At 41.7% G+C, this 21,323-nt stretch overlaps 1 protein-coding gene and 1 pseudogene across 1 annotated transcript in view; one reads left to right on the top strand and one right to left on the bottom strand.

The window, feature by feature from the left end:
* Window positions 1-21,323, top strand: part of LOC135558428 (parafibromin) — a 34,892-nt gene that overhangs the window by 5,141 nt on the left and 8,428 nt on the right. Inside the window, exons 8-11 of the mRNA XM_064992225.1 lie at window positions 1,393-1,491; window positions 1,900-1,978; window positions 2,590-2,654; window positions 20,289-20,346. Of these exons, the coding sequence (XP_064848297.1) occupies window positions 1,393-1,491; window positions 1,900-1,978; window positions 2,590-2,654; window positions 20,289-20,346 (301 nt within the window). The remainder of the gene's footprint in view (window positions 1-1,392; window positions 1,492-1,899; window positions 1,979-2,589; window positions 2,655-20,288; window positions 20,347-21,323) is intronic.
* Window positions 4,333-10,768, bottom strand: LOC135558429 (beta-1,3-galactosyltransferase 2-like; annotated as a pseudogene).

Raw genomic sequence — 21,323 nt, forward strand, 5'->3', positions numbered from 1 at the left:
ACAATGTAGTTATGTGCTGTGTAGGCCGAAGAGATTGCTTTTGTTGTGTTTGAATTTGACAGTAACACTTGCGTGTGAGTGGGTGGGGGGGGGGGGTGTTATTTACTCAGTGAATGTTATTTTTGCACACATGTAGCCTTGTGCACTTGATCGATGTCTAACATAGTTGCCACTATATAATAGAGCAAAAATAGAATGCCCGTTTTCATTATATTTCTACTTTTAAGAATTTGTATTCCCAAAGTGAATAGTTAGATGTGTGTTGTCACAAGCATTCTATTATAAACATTCTATTATAAAGGCTGTCATGGTAACTGCAATATTAGTGTATTGTTTTTTTTTTCTCAAGACTTGAGTATCATTTGCAGTAAAGTCTAGGCAAAAAAATAACATTAGATTGCTTTCTTTTTTTGTTGTTGCTGTGAGTTAGGTTCACATGAACCACTTAAAATTTATTTTACACACAGAGACTGATCATGTAGATCATATTCTTTGTTTAATTAGTTAACCTACATTTCTTCCTAGTGTCACCTTTTTGGTCCCTCACCAGTTTGCTTCCCTGTTCACTATTATTCCACAATGTAAAAAAAAGTATATAGGAAAACCCCTTGGTTTTGAGTTGGCCCCACAAGACTTGTCTGAAGGTCTCCCGGTACCGGTTGAAAACATGTATGGAAGTATTTATACACTGTTTTTAATGCAACAAAAATATGGGGTTAAATGCATGTTTAGATATATACTATATAGAAGCGACTTCAGAACAAACTTCCTTTTGATATTTTTGGGGGACTATCTGTTCTATGTCGTGGCTTTGTTATTCAATGCATTTGTTTGGGCTAATAGCAGTAAGGCCAAAAACACCTTTTCATATATTTTTTTTATATATACTTCAAGGGGTCGTAAAATGTTCAATCAAATAGGTAAATGATCCTTGGTATGACCTTAAAACAATTCCATATAGCTCCTCCTCCCGGCTTAGACTCTGATGGGTTATGGTAATGAGATGGACTAAGGTAATGAGATGGACATCTGAACATTATTATTATTAGGAGGAACCTGGCCACATGTGAAGAACATGCATGTATTCACTCCATATAGATATTACCATGTTCGGATCAGCTTCCCCAGTCCAAGCCTTGAAGGGTGGCGGCGATGGTCCATATCCGTAGCTGATCAACAATCTTTGGCTTTTCTGTTTTCACACTTCAGTGTTCTTTTAATGCCTGCAGGTGGCAGCATCACCTCAAGGGGAAATGTATTGGTTTGGTGGTGATATCTGCTGTTCTCTTATTAAACAGAACAGTAGATATCTCGTCTACCTTTTTTACACTGACGTCTCGTCTAGCTTTTTTTTTTTTTTACACTGTGCTGATAAATCTTATGCTCTTGCAGAACTTCTCCAAAAACATCTTTGCCATCCTGCAATCGGTGAAGGCCAGGGAGGAGGGACGCGCCCCTGAGCAGAGACCAGCACAGAACACCACTCAGGTGGTAAGGAACAGCCCATGTTTGATTTTGGATATAGACCAATGTAGATGTGCCTTTTTTTCATTTGATTTTGGATACACACTTTTGCATCCTAGGAATCCAGCCGTGTGATTTCATTTTTGCCATTGTGATGTAATAAATGCATAATTGAGAATGACTTCCATAAGCAGTAAAGGCTCTTACTCAGGAGTTCCATAAAAATAAATACCTCCCTGTTCTAATTTCTCTTAAGAAATGGAGCTTGAAATTAACTGTGAGTTTCTCCAGAAAAAGATGAATGAGTATTTAACTTGTCGAAGCAGGGTTGAGCGTAGTATTACCACCAAACTCTCCGTTTATAGTCGTCTCTCTTTAGATCATTAATTGGAAATGAACCTGTGTTTTAAGTGTAACCTCTTATCTCCCCTCAAGGATCAGTCCATAAGGAACAAACAGCCTGTCCCAGCTGCTTATAACCGATACGATCAGGAGAGATTCAAAGGAAAAGAGGGTGAGTGGTAGAGCTGGGGTGATAAACCGAAAATTATCACTTATCGCAGACATTTTGCTGATTATCGTTCATTATGATAAGTAGCCTATACTAGAGAAATGTGATGTTTTTTAAATTAAATAAGTTTGCTACTATATGTGATTGTTAATGGGACAATTGATGGCTACAATCAAACTAGTTAGTCGTTTCAAAAGAAGTTTGGTGAATGTTATAAAATGTAATATCTATTTATTGTTGTTGCATCAATGCAGGCCATTTATCGTGATGGATTTTTGCCCATATCCTCCCAGCTCTAGTGAGTGGGACCAGGGCACATATTGTCATGTGACGTGTGCTGCTTTGTAAATATGGCCATGAATAGTAACATTTGGTGTGTGTGTGTGCGCATTAGTTTCAGCTGACCTGAATGAAAGTTTGTCTCTAGTCACATACGCATGCAATGTATATGTTCATAGATGGTGCTTTACTTTGTAAAGTAAATATATATTTCAGTGTTATCCATTTCAGTTCCTTACACAGTAATGAACAAATGAAGATGCACAAAAAATATAAACTATTTTTTTTTTAATGGAAAGTGAGATGCATTATTGATTAACTAATTGTGTCCTTAGAAACGGAGGGTTTCAAGATTGACACCATGGGAACATACCACGGCATGACCCTGAAGTCTGTGACGGTAAGATCATCCTTTCGTCTTCTGCTACCCTAGTCGGCTTGTCTGCTACCCTAGTCGGCTTGTCTGCTACCCTAGTCGGCTTGTCTGCTACCCTAGTCGGCTTGTCTGCTACCCTAGTCGGCTTGTCTGCTACCCTAGTCGGCTTGTTGTTGAACATATATTCAGGATGTTTAGTCCATGCACGAATCGAACAACCCCATCGTTGAAGGGTGACCCTGAAGGATGCACAGTGATGCCGAAACATTGGGTGATTTACCCAATAAATTACTGGGAGTTTATATAGAGTGTTGCGACTCTATTTTTATAGTTTATTCTCTGTTAGTCAGCACCTCCACATAAAATGTCTACATTTTTTGGGGCTGTAATTACATAAAAATACAATTTAAAAAATATGGATGACCATGCTTTGTAATGTTTCTAAAAACAATACATGAATTAGTAAGAAGTAATGTGGTATATTGCTCAATTTAATTCAAATTATCAGAGACCAGAGGTTACCGTGGTAACGGGGACACTCGACTCCTGTCACGTGTTTCTGTTAGATTTGGGATCTGACCAACGGCTCTTCGCTTTGTTGACGCAGCAGACTCGAACTAATGTTGGAAAAACAACCAAGCTTGTAAACAAAACAATGTAAATAGTGAAGAAACACAAGGACTCAAAGTCTCACTTTGTAGACTTAAGTAAATGCCTGTTCGCAGCACCTCCAAAAATGAATTTCAGTATTTCACTGCGAGCTCAGCTCCCCTGCCAGACGATGTTGCTGTGTGAGGTGGGGTGTAGCATTATCTATTAGTAGCTATCAAACAAAACAGCAGAAATACTTTGTAAATAGATACTGCAGTATTTTTTCTAACTTGCACATGTGCTCATACTTGTTGTTCGCATATGTAATGCTCGCACTGTAGAGCCCTGCAAATTGACCACCTACTAATGTGGCTGGTGAAATAGATTCTTCCCTGCCAATACCTCAATCTACTTTAATTTGACGGGTGTTAATTGTATGCTCTGTGTTCCACCCAGATCTGTTTCCTCTCTCAACCACATTCTCTACTCTTGCATATATCCGGTCTTTCATTCTTCCTCCATGTCGACTGCTACTTGTGAGATTATTCAATGTTCCTTTTGGTTTTTGATACTTCACATTTTTTATATGGCACTAGAAGTGGTTTATATGCTCAAGTATGCCCAAAGATCTTTTTAGTGAATAATTGAAGTACCCTTGAAGGCTCTTTTTATTTTTTTAAACCTTTATTTAACTAGGCAAGTCAGTTAAGAACAAATTCTTATTTTCAATGACGGCCTAGGAACAGTGGGTTAACTGCCTGTTCAGGGGCAGAACGGCAGATTTTAAATTGCAACCTTCCGGTTACGAGTCCAACGCTCTAACCACTAGGCTACCCTGCCGCACCTACACTCTAACCACTAGGCTACCCTGCTGCCCCAGCATTTAAAAAAATATATGTATAAAACGGGACATTATTTAAATCCAAGTTGAGCAAAATGGATACCAGACCTTGACAGTCCACCAATACAGTCTAACATTTATCAGTATCCCCTGTTGAAATATAATGGGCCCTTCGCGCAAGCACAGCAGCGATGGAGCATTATTTTCACACGTTGTTCATTGTACTTTTGTGTGGCTTAAATGTTGGAACGGCCTGTATGTGACGCTCCATTGCGCTGTTTGTGTAGTGGCTTTAATTCAGGTCTTCCTCTCTACAGATGCATACATTTCTTTCCCCCCAATTAATATATTAAACAAAAAAAAAATGAACTGGAGAACCAGTAACAAAAATGGCTGTCCTCAATCATTAGTTTGTCCAAAAATGTGCTTTACTCGGTTACATCTAGCCAGTGACTCTGCACAGGCCATGATCTAACATCACCCTTGATCATCTGTTACCAAATAGGCTGTACCCATGCAGTCTCCTCTGGTGAAACCTGCCCATCTAGTCGTTGAATGTGTTGATGCAGGCGTTGTGCTTGTTGCGCTGCAGGTGGTGCCAGTACTTGAGCAGTTCGTTGGGGTGAAACTGGTGGGAGGTGATAAGGTGGCTGTACTTGCAGCTGGAGTAGGACACCCGCCAGTGGTTGAACAGGAACTCATTGGGTGGCGGTGTGGGTTCGATCCGCAGCTTGGCCAGGCAGATGCCCGTGTAGACGTCCTCCAGATGCAGCCTGCGAATGCCTAGAGAGGCCCTGTAGATCTTCCCCGCCAGGTCCCCCGAGAACACGTAACCAGTTCCTGAGCAGAAGGTGGGGTACCTCTGCTGGGATACAGCTCATGGGACATGTACCACTTGCTGTTCTTATTCCTGTTGGGCGCATAGCCCTTCATCAGGTAGCCTGTGAAATAGTCACGTTTTGGCTGATTTCTGGGCTGGAGCAGCTTGTGGACGAGATACTCGGTGTTGACAAACATGTCACTGTCCGTCTTCATGACGTAATTGGCGCCCGGGCAGTGCGCGGACACCCAGTGCATGCCCATCAGGGTTTTGATGGTCAGGTTGTTGTACGTGTCCATGAAGTCCTGCTGGATGATGTCATGGTGCCTCCTGCTCTCTGCCTCCAGGCTGCTCTGCTGCAGGCGGCCCACCTCGCCCTCATTCACACCCAGCAAGAAAAGCCGGACAAGGCCTGGGACCACGCTCTCGTTTCCCCATGTTTGCCGGATGGCCTCCCTGGCCTCCACCTGCTGGGCCTCCGTGGCTATCAGCAGCACCAGTAAGGGTTCTGGGTCGCCCCCCCGGCACTTGTTGGGCTCGTTGATGATGTAAGTGTAGGGTTCCAATGTCAGCAGGCCCCCTAGCCCGACCTCTCCGCTCAAGCTAGCATTAGTCGCCAGCGAGCTCTCCAGTCCCGTAACCCGCTGCGGAGAGGAGTCCGGCTGAGGGGAACTGAGGTTGGCATTCATTTTTGGAGGTGCAGGGGGAACCGGTGCATCCCTCAATTGAATCTGTGAGGAGCTGTGATTTCCTTTGTCTATCGAGTGTAGTCCTCCCTCGGTGTAAGCCACTGGGTTCTCCCTCCCCAATGTTGGGCCCTTGATGCCCGGCAGCCAGTCCTGATGACGCAAGATGACCAGGACCACCAGCAAGGAGAGGAGAGACAGGAGCCTGGCGACGTGCGTGCAGCAGTAGCGCCTCCTCCACTGCATGGTGGCTGTGTGCACCACCTCACTTGGGCAGCGGTGACACCTGGTCAGGTGCTTGTCGTGTGCGAACAAACCTTTATTGCCGATGACAGTGGGGCCGTGTCGGGAGTTCCTGAGGGAACTACACCTGGGCTGGTGCATGCTGTACTTCCATTCAAGTCACTTTACATTGCTGGTCAGATGTCAGTCCTGCCTGTATGTTACAACCAGCTTCATGCTCTGAGACGAAGTGAAGTCTTCAACAGAGGCTTTATCTAGGAGAAAAACAAGTTATTTATATATATGAAGTAGATCAGCTTTAATATTGCAGATTGTAGCTGTCTGCAGACAATGTAATTGTCTGCATTTCCAATGCCCCATATATTTTTCTGGTAAATAAATAAATTTTTATACATACACTACCATTCAAAAGTTTGGATTCAGTTAGAAATGTCTTTGTCTTTGAAAGAAATGCACTTTTTGTCCATTTTAAAATAACATCAAATTGATCAGAAATACAGTGTAGAAGTTGTTAATGCTGTAAATGACTATTGTAGCTGGAAACAGCTGATTTTCTTTTAATGGTATATCTACAGTTGAAGTCGGAAGTTTACATACACTTAGATTGGAGTCATTAACTCGTTTTTCATTCACTCCACATATTTCTAGTTAACAAACTATAGTTTTGGCAAGTTGGTTAGGACATCTACTTTGTGCATAACACAAGTCATTTTTCCAACAATTGTTTACAGACCGATAATTTAACTTATAATTCACTATCACAATTCCAGTGGGTCAAAAGTTTACATACACTAAGTTGACTGTGCCTTTAAACAGCTTGGCAATTTCCAGAAAAGGTTGTCATGGTTTTAGAAGCTTCTGATAGGTTCATTGACAATTGGAGGTGTACCTGTGAATGTATTTCAAGGCCTACCTTCAAACTCAGTGCCTCTTTGCTTGACGACATGGGAAAATCAAAAGAAATCAGCCAAAACCTCAGAAAAATAATTGTACACCTCCACAAATCTGGTTCATCCTCGGGAGCAATTTCCAAACACCTGAAGGTACCACGTTCATCTGTACAAACAATAGTATGCAAGTATAAACATCATGGGACCATGCAGCTGTCATACTCCTCAGGAAGGAGATGCGTTCCGTCTCCTAGAGATGAATGTACTTTGCGTGTGCGAGCAAGGAGGCCTACAAACCTGACTGTTACAACAACTCTGTCAGGAGGAATGGGTAACGTTCACACAACTTCTTGTGGGAAGCTACCCAAAACATTTGACCCAAGTTAAACAATTTAAAGGCAATGCTACCAAATACTAATTGAGTGTATGTAAACTTCTGACCCACTGGGAAATAAATAAAATATTAAATAAATCATTCTCTCTACTATTCTGACATTTTAAGTTCTTAAAATAAAGTGGTGATCTTAACTGACCTAAGTAAGACAAGGATTAAACGTCAGGAATTGTGATACTGAGTTTAAATGTATTTGACTAAGGTGTATGTAAACTGTACAGTTGAATTCAAGAGGCCCATTATGAGCAACCATCACTCCTGTGCTCCAATGGCACGTTGTTAGTTAATCCAAGTTTATACATTTTAAAAGGCCAACTGATCATTAGAAACCCCTTTCGCAATTGTTAGAACAGCTGAAAACTGTTAAAACGTACCTTTTAGACTAGTTGAGTATCTGGAGCATCAGCATTTGGGGGTTCGATTACAGGCTCAAAATGGACAGAAATAAAGTACTTTAGACTGAGTTTCAAAAGATTCATGTTCTGCGAAATTAAGGCTTATTCCATGTGAGAAACTGAACATCCCGTACAACGCTGTGTACTATCCCCTTCACAGAACAGCGCTAACTGGCTCTAACCAGCACAACTGAGCAAGAGGACACGTACATTATTGTCTTGTGAGGCATCTGTTTCTCAAACAAGTCCTCAACTGGCAACTTCATTATATAGTACCCGCAAAACACCGGTCTCAACGTCAACAGTGAAGAGGCGACTCCAGGATGCTAGCCTTCTAGGCAGAGTTGCAAAATAAAAGCAATCTGACCGGCCAATATAAAGAACATATTAAGATGTGCAAAAGAACAGACACTGGACAGAGGAAGATTGTATAAAATAAAAAGTGTTATGGACAGACAAATCTAAGTTTGTCTTCGGATCACAAAGAAGACCATTCGTAAGATGCAGAAAAACTGAAAATATGCTGGAGGAGTGCTTGACGCCATCTGTCAAGCATGGTGGAGGCAATGTGATGGTCTGGGGGTGCTTTGGTGGTGGTAAAGTGGGATATTTGTACAGGGTAAAAGGGATCTTGGTGAAGGAAGGCTATCACTTAATTTTGCAACTCCATCCAGTACCCTGCGGACGGCGCTTAATTGGAGCCAATTTCCTCCTACAACAGTACAATGACCCAAAGCACAGCTTTAAGCTATGCAATAACTATTTACCATACTGTCTATGTGCTGGTCACTCCATTAGTCACCGGATCTCAACCCTATCCAATTTATGGGAGGTGCTTCAGGAAGCATGGGGTGAAATCTCTTCAGATTACCTCAACAAATTGACAACTAGATTGCTGAAGGTCTACAAAGCTGTAATTGCTGCAAATGGAGGGTTCTTCGCCGAAAGCAAAGTTTGAAGGACCCATTTATTTGAATTAAAAATTATTATTTGTAACCCTGTCAACATCTTGACTATTTCCTATTCATTTTGCAACTCATTTCATGTGTTTTTCATGGTAAACAAGGACATTTCTAAGTGACCCCAAACTTTTGAACGGTAGTGTACGTTATTTTTAAAATATATTTTCCTTTTGTAATTTCCCGCAAACACTACCACCTCTCCCCTAATTGGAGTAAACTAATACCACTTAGGCTTCTACTTCCAGTTTATACATACTATATACATTTTACATACACAATGTATTTTACTACAGTATATTTTGTTTAGACCTGGCCATCCTCTACTTCTGATTTATATTTGCTGTATAATTGTAACTGATTGTTAACACCCAAGCTGAAACCATCAAACGCTTGGTGTGGGGTGACCTGAGCGATTTGTATTGGTATGTCTCGACCATAAAACTATTAATCTAATAATGAATTATTAATTGTGAGAAGTGTAATCGGCTCTTCAGCATGTCATTTTAGAGATTAGACTGGCTAATGAGTCTCACCAGTTAAGTGAAAGCAGGGAAAAGCAGGGAAATGTCGTTCACAATATGTAAAACTGGCCAAGTGTCAAACGGGCTGGGTGTGGCGCGAACACTGTCGAGTCTTTGACCGAGTTGGAGATCCATTAGTTGTTTGCTGTGGTTGAATTGTGTATTGTATGAAACTCTACACTGCGACTGATTTTTGTCACTTACTGACGAGTTAGCATCAATCATTTTTAGTGATGAAGAAAAGAGCAGTGGGGAGATGGCTACGTGTTTATCATTCTGAGCAGATCTCTGGTCGGGTCAGAGATGACTAACGACTTTCGTGTAAGAACTCATCTGTCAATTGAGTCAGACCAGTCAACGACTATTCCCTTAGAGACTATTCTGATCTGCTGTATACCATGTACACTGGAGGCATTGATAAAGCTGCTTGGGGGAAAGTATTTGTTTGTTTGGAGATGAGGAGAAAAGGACTCATTTTTTTTTTATATTGCTTTGTCTACATTTACGTGCCATTTAGGGTTATTTGCGTATCTCCTTGTGAAACATCTTATTTAAAAAAACATATTTTTTAAGGTGAACACCTATAGGCGGGTGGACTAGATGGTGAGCTTCTCCGACAATTGGAGGAATTCATACTGAGATGGGAAGTGGTCACATTTGGCACAACTCAAGCTGACTGACATTTTTAGGAAAACTTTGCTCCGGCATTTGCCCTTTCTGTACCAGTAGCCCCCAGGAGTGGTGTGGGTTTTCTCCGATTCGACTGGATTACATGCCGCACTCTTCAGACGCCCCCCCCCCCCAGACAAAGGGTTGTTTTGTGCGTGCACAAGAGGCGCTGAAAAGCCCAATGTTAAGCCCTCATGGACACATCCTCAGGAACACAAAGAAACACTTACACACCAATATGTTCTAAACAAAAACAAGCCAGGAACTGTGTACTTGGCAGTTTTTACTACAACTATGTTGGTGTGTGAGAGTATATCGGCAGCAGGTTAGCCTAGTGGTTAGAGCGGTGGACTAGTAAACCGGAAGGTCGCAAGTTCAAACCCCTGAGCTGACATATCTGTCGTTCTGCCCCTGAACAGGCAGTTAACCCACTGTTCCTTGGCCGTCATTGAAAATAAGATTTTGTTCTTAACTGACTTGCCTAGTTAAATAAAGGTAATAAAAAAAAATATATATATATATATATATGTCAGCTGTGTTGGTGCTGGAATTGAGCACGCCGGACCAGAAGACCTACCTATTCCCAGTGCATGTCGTTTCGGAGGAGGACGGAGGGATTGCTCTGCACATCTCTGAGTAAAACAACCTCCCCATGCCTCTACCCAGTGCTGCCCCTAGATCCTCTTCTCCCTTCCCACAACACACCTTGGCTCTCATCTCTGTCGCACAGTTACACTTCTATCGCTGCTCTTCTCCCACTGGGTGGTTGGCTGAATCACGCGGCCACTGCTTCTATGGATCCTGTCTTCAGGTTTGGATGCCGTCGTTCCTCTGCTATGTTTTCACCACGCGCAGAACCGTCCCTCCCTTGGTTTCAGTTCAATATTACTCACATGGGAACACTGTTGGCGCACCAGCAATGCAGTCTCGTGTTCAGTGCTGCGGCTAACTTGAGGCTAACAGAGCCGTAGAGATGAGATCCAGCAGATCACCGGTACTGCTGTTGAGCGGGGCAAAGTTGTCCCGTGCACTCCACTCCAGTCGCTCCCTTGCGTGTTCTTTCCTCTGTACGTCTCTGGTTCTCTCAGGCACTCTGCATCTGCTCTTATCTTTCCTGCCCTCGCGCTTCCTCTTTCCCTCTCTCTCTGGTGGGTGGTACTGAGGGGGCAGGGCTATTTTCTCTGTACGGTCTGATAGACAGCTGCAGGCTTGGTGATTAATATGCTCCACATCTCACACACTACCCATGGCTCTAAGAGGGGGAGGGTTTCTGAACTATTAATTCCCACACACCGATGGAGAACGAAAGAATTTGAGGGGAGGGTTACAGTGCTCCACTCCAAAGGCATGTTTTCTATGTAGTGTTGTGGTGTCTTTCGTCGTAAATATGTTTTTAACTGACTTGCCTAGTTACATAAAATGTAGTCACTCTCAATAGCTGATCTTCTCCAGAGCATTTGCAGGGACTCCAAACCTTAAGCTAAATGCCTTTTTTTTCCCTTTACCAGAGTGTAACTGTAGCGTGTTCTCGCTGGAGCACAACAAAATGCTATGTCACCCTGCCATCCTGGCTTTATCTCTCAATTCTTTCCCCTTCAGCTGTTTGTGTGCGAGAGGGATGTGAGAAGCTTCAAGTGGGGTGGAATATGGAGGGTCCGGTTGTGGTGTTGAGAGCATCCCACACACACACACACACACGTCAGCTCAAACAGATCCAGCTCGTAGAAGCCCAGCAGCAGATTTGAATTTAGAATGGAAAATTAATGGTTTTATGCAACAAATGTTAGTGCATCGATTCTTTCCTCAAACTGAATCTTTTCAAATTTAAAGGTATTGGAGCCCATGTATCTAGATGGGTAATTCAATCATCTTGAATGGGAAAGCTGCACATCCCTAATGAATATGTTAGAAACCATGAGTTGGATGGAACTTCACTTTCTGCCAGTATGTCGAGTTGGATCTTGTACCCATAGGAGCAAAGCAGGAAGTCTGTCCAATGTTTTTAGTTGATTTTAAACTCAACTAACATTACAAAAAATTACATTTCATTGCATGAGCCTTATTCGTTATCATTTGAATGAACATTCTATGTTACCATGGAAATTACTGCATCACAATACCAGACAGCCATTGTTTGGAGAAGTGTATAGCTGCAGCCCAATATGGCAAACAGGATGGGTTTTCAAGTGCTGTTTCCCTTTCGTTTATTACTTTGCAGTCAGACTGACTCCACTACCTAGCAAAACCGTGTTAGGCCAGACAAAATTGATTCACTGTTTGATGGATCCCCCACCCCAGAAAAGTGAAGCGAGCAAGCAAAATGATGTATATGTACAGTTGAAGTCGTAAGTTTACATACACTTAGGTTGGAGTTATTAGAACTTGTTTTTCAACCCCTCCACAAGTTTGTTCATGAAACTATAGTTTTGGCAAGTCGGTTACGACATCTACTTTGTGCATGACAAGTAATTATCCCAAAAATTGTTGAGAGACTGATTAATTCACTGTTTCACCATTTGTCGGTCAGAAGTTTACATACACTATGTTGACTGTGCCTTTAAACAGCTTGGAAAATTCCAGAAAAGGATCTCATGGTTTTAAAAGCTTCTGATAGACTAATTGACATAATTTGAGTCAATTGGAGGTGGACCTGTGAATGTATTTCAAGGCCTACCTTCAAACTCAGTGCCTCTTTGCTTGACATCATGGGAAAATCCAAAGAAATCAGCCAAGACCTCCAGAAAACTAATTATAGACCTCCAAGTCTGGTTCATCCTTGGGAGCAATTTCCAAACCCCCGAAGGTACCTCATCTATATAAACAATAGTACGCAAGTATAAACACCATGGGACCATGCAGCTGTCATACCGCTCAGGAAGGAGACGTGTTCTTTCCCCTAGTGATGAACACACTTGTTCTGGGATTGAGTTGCACTTTTCGCACAACACTAAGGACCTTGTGAATATACTGGAGGAAACCGGTACTAAAGTATCTATATCCACAGTAAAACGAGTCCTATATCGACACAACCTGAAAGGCCACTCAGCAAGGAAGAAGCCACTGCTCCAAAACCACCATAAAAAAGCCAGACGACGGTTTGCAACTGCACATGGGTACAAAGATCATACTTTTTGGAGAAATGTCCTCTGGTCTAATGAAACAAAAATGGAATTGTATGGCCATAATGACCATCTGTTTGGAGGAAAAAGGGTGAGGCTAGCATGCTGAAGAACACCATCCCAACTGTGAAACACGGGGGTGGCAGCATCATGTTGTGGGGGTGCTTTGCTGCAGGAGGGACTGGTGTACTTCACAAAATGGATGGCATCACGAGGAAGGAAAATTATGTGGATATATTGAAGCAACATCTCAAGACATCAGTCAGGAAGTTAAAGCTTGGTCACAAATGGGTCTTCCAACTGGACAATGACCCCAAGCATACTTACAAAGTTGTGGCAAAATGGCTTAAGGACAACAAAGTCAAGGTATTGGAGTGGCCGTCACAAAGCCCTGACCTCAATCCCATAGAACATTTGTGGGCAAAACTGAAAAAGAGGGTGCGAGCAAAGAGGCCTGCAAACCTGACTTGGTTACACCAGCTCTGTCAGGAGGAATGGGCCAAAATTCACCCAACTTATTGTGGGAAGCTTGTGGAAGGCTACCTGCAACGTTTGGCCCAAGTTAAACAATTTAAAGGCAATGCTACCAAATACTAATTGAGTGTAAGTAAACTTCTTACCCACTGGGAATGTGATTAAAGAAATAAAAGCTGAAATCATTGTTGTCTATTATTCTGACATTTCACATTCTTAAAATAAAGTGGTGATCCTAACTGGCCTAAAACAGGGAATTTTTACTAGGATTAAATGTCAGGAATTTGAAACTGTGTTTAAGTCTATTTGGCTAAGGTGTATGTAAACGTCAACTGTGTGTATGGATGGATGGATGGATGGATGGATGGATGGATGTGAACGTGAACATAAAGTGGATGGATGTGAACGTGAACATAAAGTGGATGGATGTGAACGTGAACATAAAGTGGATGTATGTGAACGTGAACATAAAGTGGATGTATGTGAACATAAAGTGGATGTATGTGAACATAAAGTGGATAAGGAGTAACAGTACTTTACCACAATGTGCTTGTGCAGGCTCTCGGGCGAGTTTCAAGAGTTATATTATTCCATGTGAAAACCTACACAATTTGTCTTTAAAAATGCAGATGTCAGTGTTCTAACCATGAGAAAGGAAACACAGTGGGAAGTATAACCTGTGACTGTTTCGTTTATTCCAGGTTTTTTTAATTTGATTTTTTAAGTGCAATACAATCTTGTGATTTAGATGTGTAATTGAACACTAAGAAAAATCTAATTCAATAATGATTGACAAATAATTGTAATCAATTAAAAATGTTGATGCATGTTAATGACCTGGAATAAATCTCTATCGTCGTTAACAAAATATTCATGCAAATATGATTAGGCCCCTCATAGACTAGGCCTTGTAGAAAGAGGGTCAATCACGTTAGGTCTGCCAAATTAATGGAGCATTGGAAAAAATACATCTATTCAGATGTAGAGTAGCCTATTAAAATAAAAAAAATATTGTTTATAACATGCACAACTAGAAGCGTCACTCTATGGCGCAAGCTTGACTAAATTTGAGCCCAGTAATTTTGTCCACCGCGGCCTCTGATTGTCTGGCTGCCACATAAAGCTCCCACCTTGGAGACATGCGATCACATCATTGTGGAGCTGCTGATCTGCACGAGGTGTGTGCATGCCACTGGCGATGTATTTTCCTCGACATGCTAGCTGTTCTTGGCGGCTTATCATCACCTCGCATGCATTCCGTCCTGGTGTTATCGGTTGGCCTACTATTACTGGAAAAATGTAAGTTATGAATCACAAATCGCCATACAGTTGAGACACTTCAATTTCATCAATCATTTTGACTTCAATTTGGTTGTCCAAAATACTATCATCTTGCACTGCGTCTTTGCGGACGAATGACCTTCTCTCTGGCCTGTCAATTGGTTCAATGATGTCATGTCTATTAATCGCTTCTAATAGATCTGAAAATTATGCAATAAACATGAATTTAACCGACTGTTTTATAATTTGTGACGTCCCACGTTTAACTTGGACACACACAGTAGGAATTTGCACTGGCTTCGGCCATGATGACATAGGAGAAAAATTAAACATCTGCACGTCGCCTGCAGGTGTGAACGTCTGTGTTTCACTGTCCAATCCGAGGCTGGAACATGAACTGAGGCTGTTTTGGTCTCTTGCGCATCAACTTGGGGAAAACCTCAAGGGTGAGCGGACAGTGCATTATAAACAAAGCACTGCATATATTGCCACCGCATAAATATTTTTACAAATATATATTTATTTCGCGGAGTGTGGAGTTAAGGCGGGGCATCCGTTAAAGCGTAATTAGACGGTCCGGCCTTAGTTTTACACATAATTGGGTGTACTGCTGCTTCATGCATCGTATGCGTCTACTAACTGAGACTAACTGACTATTGGCTACTAGGTAGCTTCTTCCCACGCAGTTGCTGGACAGTAAGTGCTTGTCAAGCGGGAGCGAAGGGCACTGTGTCCTGGTGTTGCCGGTCATGCCCTCCCCATTGACTAGTAGACTATGTATCAAGGTGACATCTAGACGGTTATCAATGTTATTTATTTGTTTAGGCTGCTGTCCTATTTGAAGTAAAATCATATGAGGGGTGGAAAAATTGCCCCGTTAGCTACTGCCAGCAACACGACCTTGATACCCAATAGGAAGCGGGACGGAAGTGTGGTGGATATTCTACCTTAACTAATAATGAAAAGAAATATTCAATCAATGTATTACCTTAATTTAAAAAATGTATTACAATGAGGCTGGTCATATTTCATGCAGGTGGAGCGAGAGCCTGCTGTACAAAGAGTACAGGATCACTTATATAGTCAGGCTACCCCATGCAAAACACGTGATCCTATGTATGTTTGTGTGAGGGGAGAAAAGGTTGCCTCAGTCTGTCGCAAACTTCATCCTTCCTCTATCAGTAGCTCAACGGTTCCCCGAAGTTGGTCAAACAAGTGCTGGTCACACACACAGGATGAACCTTTTCCCCCAGAAACGGGCTCAGAACAGCAGCTTTATCACTGTTGTGCAGGATATAACCTTTACTCTGTCTCCAGTTATCTTAAGAGGGACCGGTCAGTTTCTGTCAAGTCTTGGCTGAGCTCCAAGACATCATGGGCTCTTTCTACACACACACACACACAACAGTTAGAACAGGCCTCTATTAATGCACGCACACACTTTTCTATCTTGAGTTAGTTTATTTAACACACTCAAGCCCAATGCCTCAGCTTAAAGATGGATATTTTAGTACAAAAGCATTAGTAAGGTTTAATAGAAAATGCCCCAACAGCAGGCAGGTAGATACAACAGTGCACTGGTCCACGACTCATTGTGCAGCCCAATCAGCCACAAAAAGGTCTTGAGTGGCAGCAAATCTGCACAATTAGCTGATTGGCTTTCCATACACCCATGCCTTTCGACTCGCCCATACCCTGTGCACCATATTGGGCAGCACCTACCCATACTTGATTTAGTGTATCCATGAGTTTACCAGTTAAATTGACTTCTATGTGTGCTGCTGCTGCTGCATTGGGGGAGGGGTTAAGGGTCCATATAACCGCAGAAACACTCAACTGCAGGAATGTTGGGCCATCCCATCAGTCAACTGTTTTTAACTTCTTGGGTTTTTTTTTTGTCACATGCGCAAAATACAACCGGCGGAGACCTTCCTGTGAAATGCTTACTTACAAGCCTTTAAGCATGCAATTATAGATAAACTTCTCCTTAATGCAACCGCTGAGTCAGATTTCAAAAATGCTTTACGGCGAAAGCACACTTTCACTAATTCCAGACAAAGTTTTTAAAAAGTACAATAAAAGTTAGTAGGAACATGCCAAACGATGTTTAAAATCAATCCTCTGGTTGATGTCATAATCAATAATATTTAAACTGGACAAAAGCTTTGTCAATAGGAAAGGAGAAACGAGGTGTGTTCACGATCAGCGCGCATGGCTGATGAATTGAAACTTTCACTGGCCACTGATTTGAAAGTGCTGCATCTCCCTAATTTTTGAGTAAAAGCCTGAAACAATGCCTAAAGACTATGAACTGGGTCCTAAGTCTTTATATGGTGGATAGGCTTTCAATGGAAAAACAGCCTTTCAAAATAATAGTACTTCCTGGTTGGTTTTTCCTCTGGTTTTCACCTGCCATATCAGTTATGTTATACTCAGACATTATTTTAACAGTTTTGGAAACTTTATAGAGTTTTCAATCCAAATCTACTAATTATACACACATCCTATCTTCTGGGCCTGAGTAGCAGGCAGTTTAATTTGGGCACGCTTTTCATCCGAAAGCTGCCCCCTACCCTAGTGAAGTTAGTCCCCGGCTACTATGAGCGCCGCCTCTGGGTGAGCTGTTATCAAACCAGTTGCTGTGATAAGTTTGTTGTGCAATCAAACAATTGCATGGTATTTTTCCACTGTAATAGCTACTGTTAATTGGAAACTGCAGATTAACAATAATTTACGCTTTCTGCCCATATAAGACATTTCTTGGTCTCGGAAAGTTGGCTGTTGTATATAACGTCATTCTAGTCACATTAGCGCATGTTAGCAACAACCATCCTGGTTTAGGGACACCCATCCCGTAGAGGATAACCTCTTTGGGATAGGGGGCAGCATTTTCACTTTTGGATAAATAGCGTGCCCAATTTCAACTTCCAGCTACTCATGCCAAGAATATAGAAGATATGCATATTGTTAGTAGATTTGGATTGAAAACACTCAAGTTCAAACTGTTTGAATCATGTCTGTGAGTATAACAGAACTTATGTAGCAGGCAAAACCCAGAGGACTAACCGTTCAGAATTTATATTTATTTTTTAGGTCCCTGTCTGTTCAGTGAGTTCTCGTTGGCAAATTATATTTCTTATGAACTGGTTTTCAGTTCCTACCACTTCCACTGGATGTCACCAGTCTTTGGAATTTGGTTGAGGTTATTCATTTGTGCAATGAAGAAGTATGGCCATCTTGGAACTGGGGAACACTGAGTGCGCAAGACGTGAAAAGTAGCTTGGTTTGTTGTCTTCCTGTATTGAACACAGATAGACCCGTCTACAATTTGATTAGGTATTTTTAAACGTTAATAATCAAAGTTGTATTACAAAAGTAGTTTGAAATATTTTGGCAAAGTTTATAGGCAACCTTTGAAATATTTTGGTCACGTTGGGCATTTTGGAAGCCATTTTTTTTTCTGGATCAAACGTGCTTTATAAATTGACATTTTGATATATATGGACGGAATTAATCGAACAAAAGGACCAATTGTGATGTTTATGGGACATATTGGAGTGCCAACAAAAGAAGCTCGTCAAAAGGTAATGTATGTTTTGTATTTTATTTCTGCGTTTTGTGTAGCGCCTGCAGGGTTGAAATATGCTACACTCTTTGTTGACTGTTATCTTCAGATAATAGCTTCTTATGCTTTCGCGGAAAAGCCTTTTTAAAATCTGACATGTTGGCTGGATTCACAACGAGTGTAGCTTTAATTGAGTATCTTACATGTGTGATTTAATGAAAGTTTGATTTTTATATCATTTTTATTTTATTTTCCGCGCTGGGGAACTCTGGAACACCTTTACTCCACGCAAACAAAGCCCGCCCTCCATTTGGCAAATCTGACCATAATTCTATCCTTCTGATTCCTGCTTACAAGCAAAAATTAAAGCAGGAAGCACCAGTGACTCGGGTCAATAAGAAAGTGGTCAGATTAAGCAGACGCTAAGCTGCAGGACTGTTTTGCCAGCACAGATTGGAATATGTTCCATGATTTCTCAGACCGCATTGAGGAGTACACCACATCAATATTTGGCTTCATCAATAAGTGCATCGATGACGTTGTCCCCACAGTGACTGTACGTACATACCCCAACCAGAAGCCATGGATTACAGGCAACATCCTCACTGACCTAAAGGCTAGAGCTGCCGCTTTCAAGGAGCGACACTCTAACCCAGAAGCGTATCCCGCTATGCCCTCCGACGAACCATCAAACAGGAAAAGCGTCAATACAGCACTAAAATCGAATAGTACTACACTGGCTCTGATGCTCGTTGGATGTGGCAGGGCTTGCAAACCATTAGACTGCAAAGGGAAGTACAGCCGAGAGCTTCCCAGTGACATGAGCCTACCAGACAAGCTAAATTACTTATATTCTCGCTTTGAGGTAAAGAACACTGAAACATGCATGAGAGCACCAGCTGTTTCGGAAGACTGTGGTCACTCTCTCTGCAGCCGACGTGAGTAAGACCTTGAAACAGGTCAACATTCACTAGGCCTCAGGGCCAGACTCTAGGCACCCTAGTCATAGACTGATCTCTCTGCTACCGCACGGCAAGTGGTACCTGAGCACCAAGTCTATGTCCAAGAGATTTCTCAACAGCTTCTACCCCCAAGCCATAAGAATCCTGAACACCTGATCAAATGGCTATCCAGACTATTTGCCTTGCCCCCTCCCTCTTTTACACCACTGCTGCTCTGTTATCTATGCATAGTCACTTAAATAACTCTACCTGCATATTACCGCAACTAACCGGTGCCCCACACTGACTGTACCGGTACCCCCCCTGTACATAGTCTCGCTTTTGTTATTTTACTGCTGCTCTTTAATTACTTGTTACTTTTATTTCTTATTCCTGTCCATATTTATTTTATTTTTTTCTACTGTATTTTTGGTTAGGGGCTCATAAGTAAGGATTTCACTAAGGTCTACACCAGTTGTATTTGGCGCATGTGACTAATACAATTTTGATTTGATACATTCACCTCTGAAGGAAAGTAATGTACTTGAGTAATTATGCTCTGATTTGTCATCCTGAGGGTCCCAGAGATACAATGTAGCATAGTTTAAATTAGTGTATAAACTAATGATCCATCATGTATGACATTCCTGGGAGTGTGTCTACTTACATTTTTTATTACCATATCATTTTAGTATTTTCTCCATAGTTATGTACTTAATTGTATCAATTGAATAAGTAAGCACATTTGGAAAAACTCCTGGCAGACTTGATACAAAATATTGTGCAGTAATGTAATTCTTCACTGGATCAGTCTGAAACTTTGCACACACTGCTGCAATCTGTTGGCCAAAATCTATAGGACACCTAGACTCCTATCTGAATGTATGGCCTTTTTCTTGCATTTCAAAGATAATGGAATAAAAAATAAAATGCATGTTTTTTTGTTTTATCTTTTACATCTGTGTTATATTTTCCTACATTAATTTCAGATTTCGACAAACTTCAGTGTTTCCTTTTCAAATAGTATCAATAATATGCATATCCTTGCTTCAGGTCCTGAGCTACAGGTAGTTAGATTTGGGTATGTTGCAAAAAAAACTTACTCTAGTTTTTGTTACACAATTAAATAACAATAACAAGGCTATATACAGGGGGTACCGGGACAGATTTCATGTTTATTTTATTTTCATGACGGTCTTCATCTGTAACCGTTGGTTATACTGTGCCAGCCCTAGCTGCAGCTTGACCAGTGTGATTGTGTTTCAGGAGGGAGCGTCTGCCAGGAAGGCTCAGACACCAGCCCTGCAGCCCGTCCCCAGACCAGGTCTGTATCTAGCAGCACCAAAGTAGATCAAATAGAAAAGACGTGTTTAAAGTAGGCCTTCGTAGAGGCGGCTTTACAAGTCATTTTAAAACTCCTATATCAGTGGTCACCACCAACCCTGGTACATAAAGTTAGTTTTGGTGCTGGGCTGGAATGACACCCTGCACACCGTGTCATGCTGGACTCGTAACATGGTGTGTGATTCAAGGCCCTCTCTCTATTGGTTGAATGGAGAACGTTGTTGATGGGCTGGACTGCATGCCCTGTACTCAATGTTCCCTCTAAGCAGTAGCCTCCCCTGGGACTGCCTCATAGAAGAAATATATCAGCCCGCGGAGAGAAACACGAGTTTGAACTTCACTCAACTTTCTAGAGTAGTGGTCACAAACCGGTCGATTGCATTCCTAGTCGATTGCCAAACATTTTTTTTTTTTACGATAAAGCCGTTTTTTTTTTTTTGTTCTCTGGCAGCTGCCTTGCGTGCCGGGTCGGCCAGCTGTTACTATTTGAGCCATTTAATGTCTGAAGGGACAACCGCCGCCTTCCCGGTGGGCCCAGAGAGCAAATCAATTGGCGGTGGCGGGCGGGGGCATAGCCTAATACAGACAGAAGCATGTCTGTTCTACAAAATATTTTACTTTGAAATAAATGTTTGAGTGGATAATTATTTATATGCTAATAATTTGAAAATCATAACAATTGTGTCCAATGGGGTTCATGCAGATAGGCTTTAGCATGGGGCTTGTCCTTGCACATTTTATAGCCACTGCTTAATCAGTTGGGATACAGGTGTTGATGCTTATTGCTAATATCACATCTGATCATTTAGACCATGGGTAGGCTATTTCCAGTATGTTAAAATAATGTAAACTTTTTTTACTGATGTTATTTGGCCCATTTCTGTTGGCTGGAAATTGTCAGCATAATTTAAATTTAATTAGAGTAGAATGGCCTTTATAAAAGTCACCAGTCCTCCT

Source organism: Oncorhynchus masou, chromosome 17 (assembly GCF_036934945.1).
Source record: "Oncorhynchus masou masou isolate Uvic2021 chromosome 17, UVic_Omas_1.1, whole genome shotgun sequence".
NCBI classification, from domain to species: Eukaryota; Metazoa; Chordata; class Actinopteri; order Salmoniformes; family Salmonidae; genus Oncorhynchus; species Oncorhynchus masou.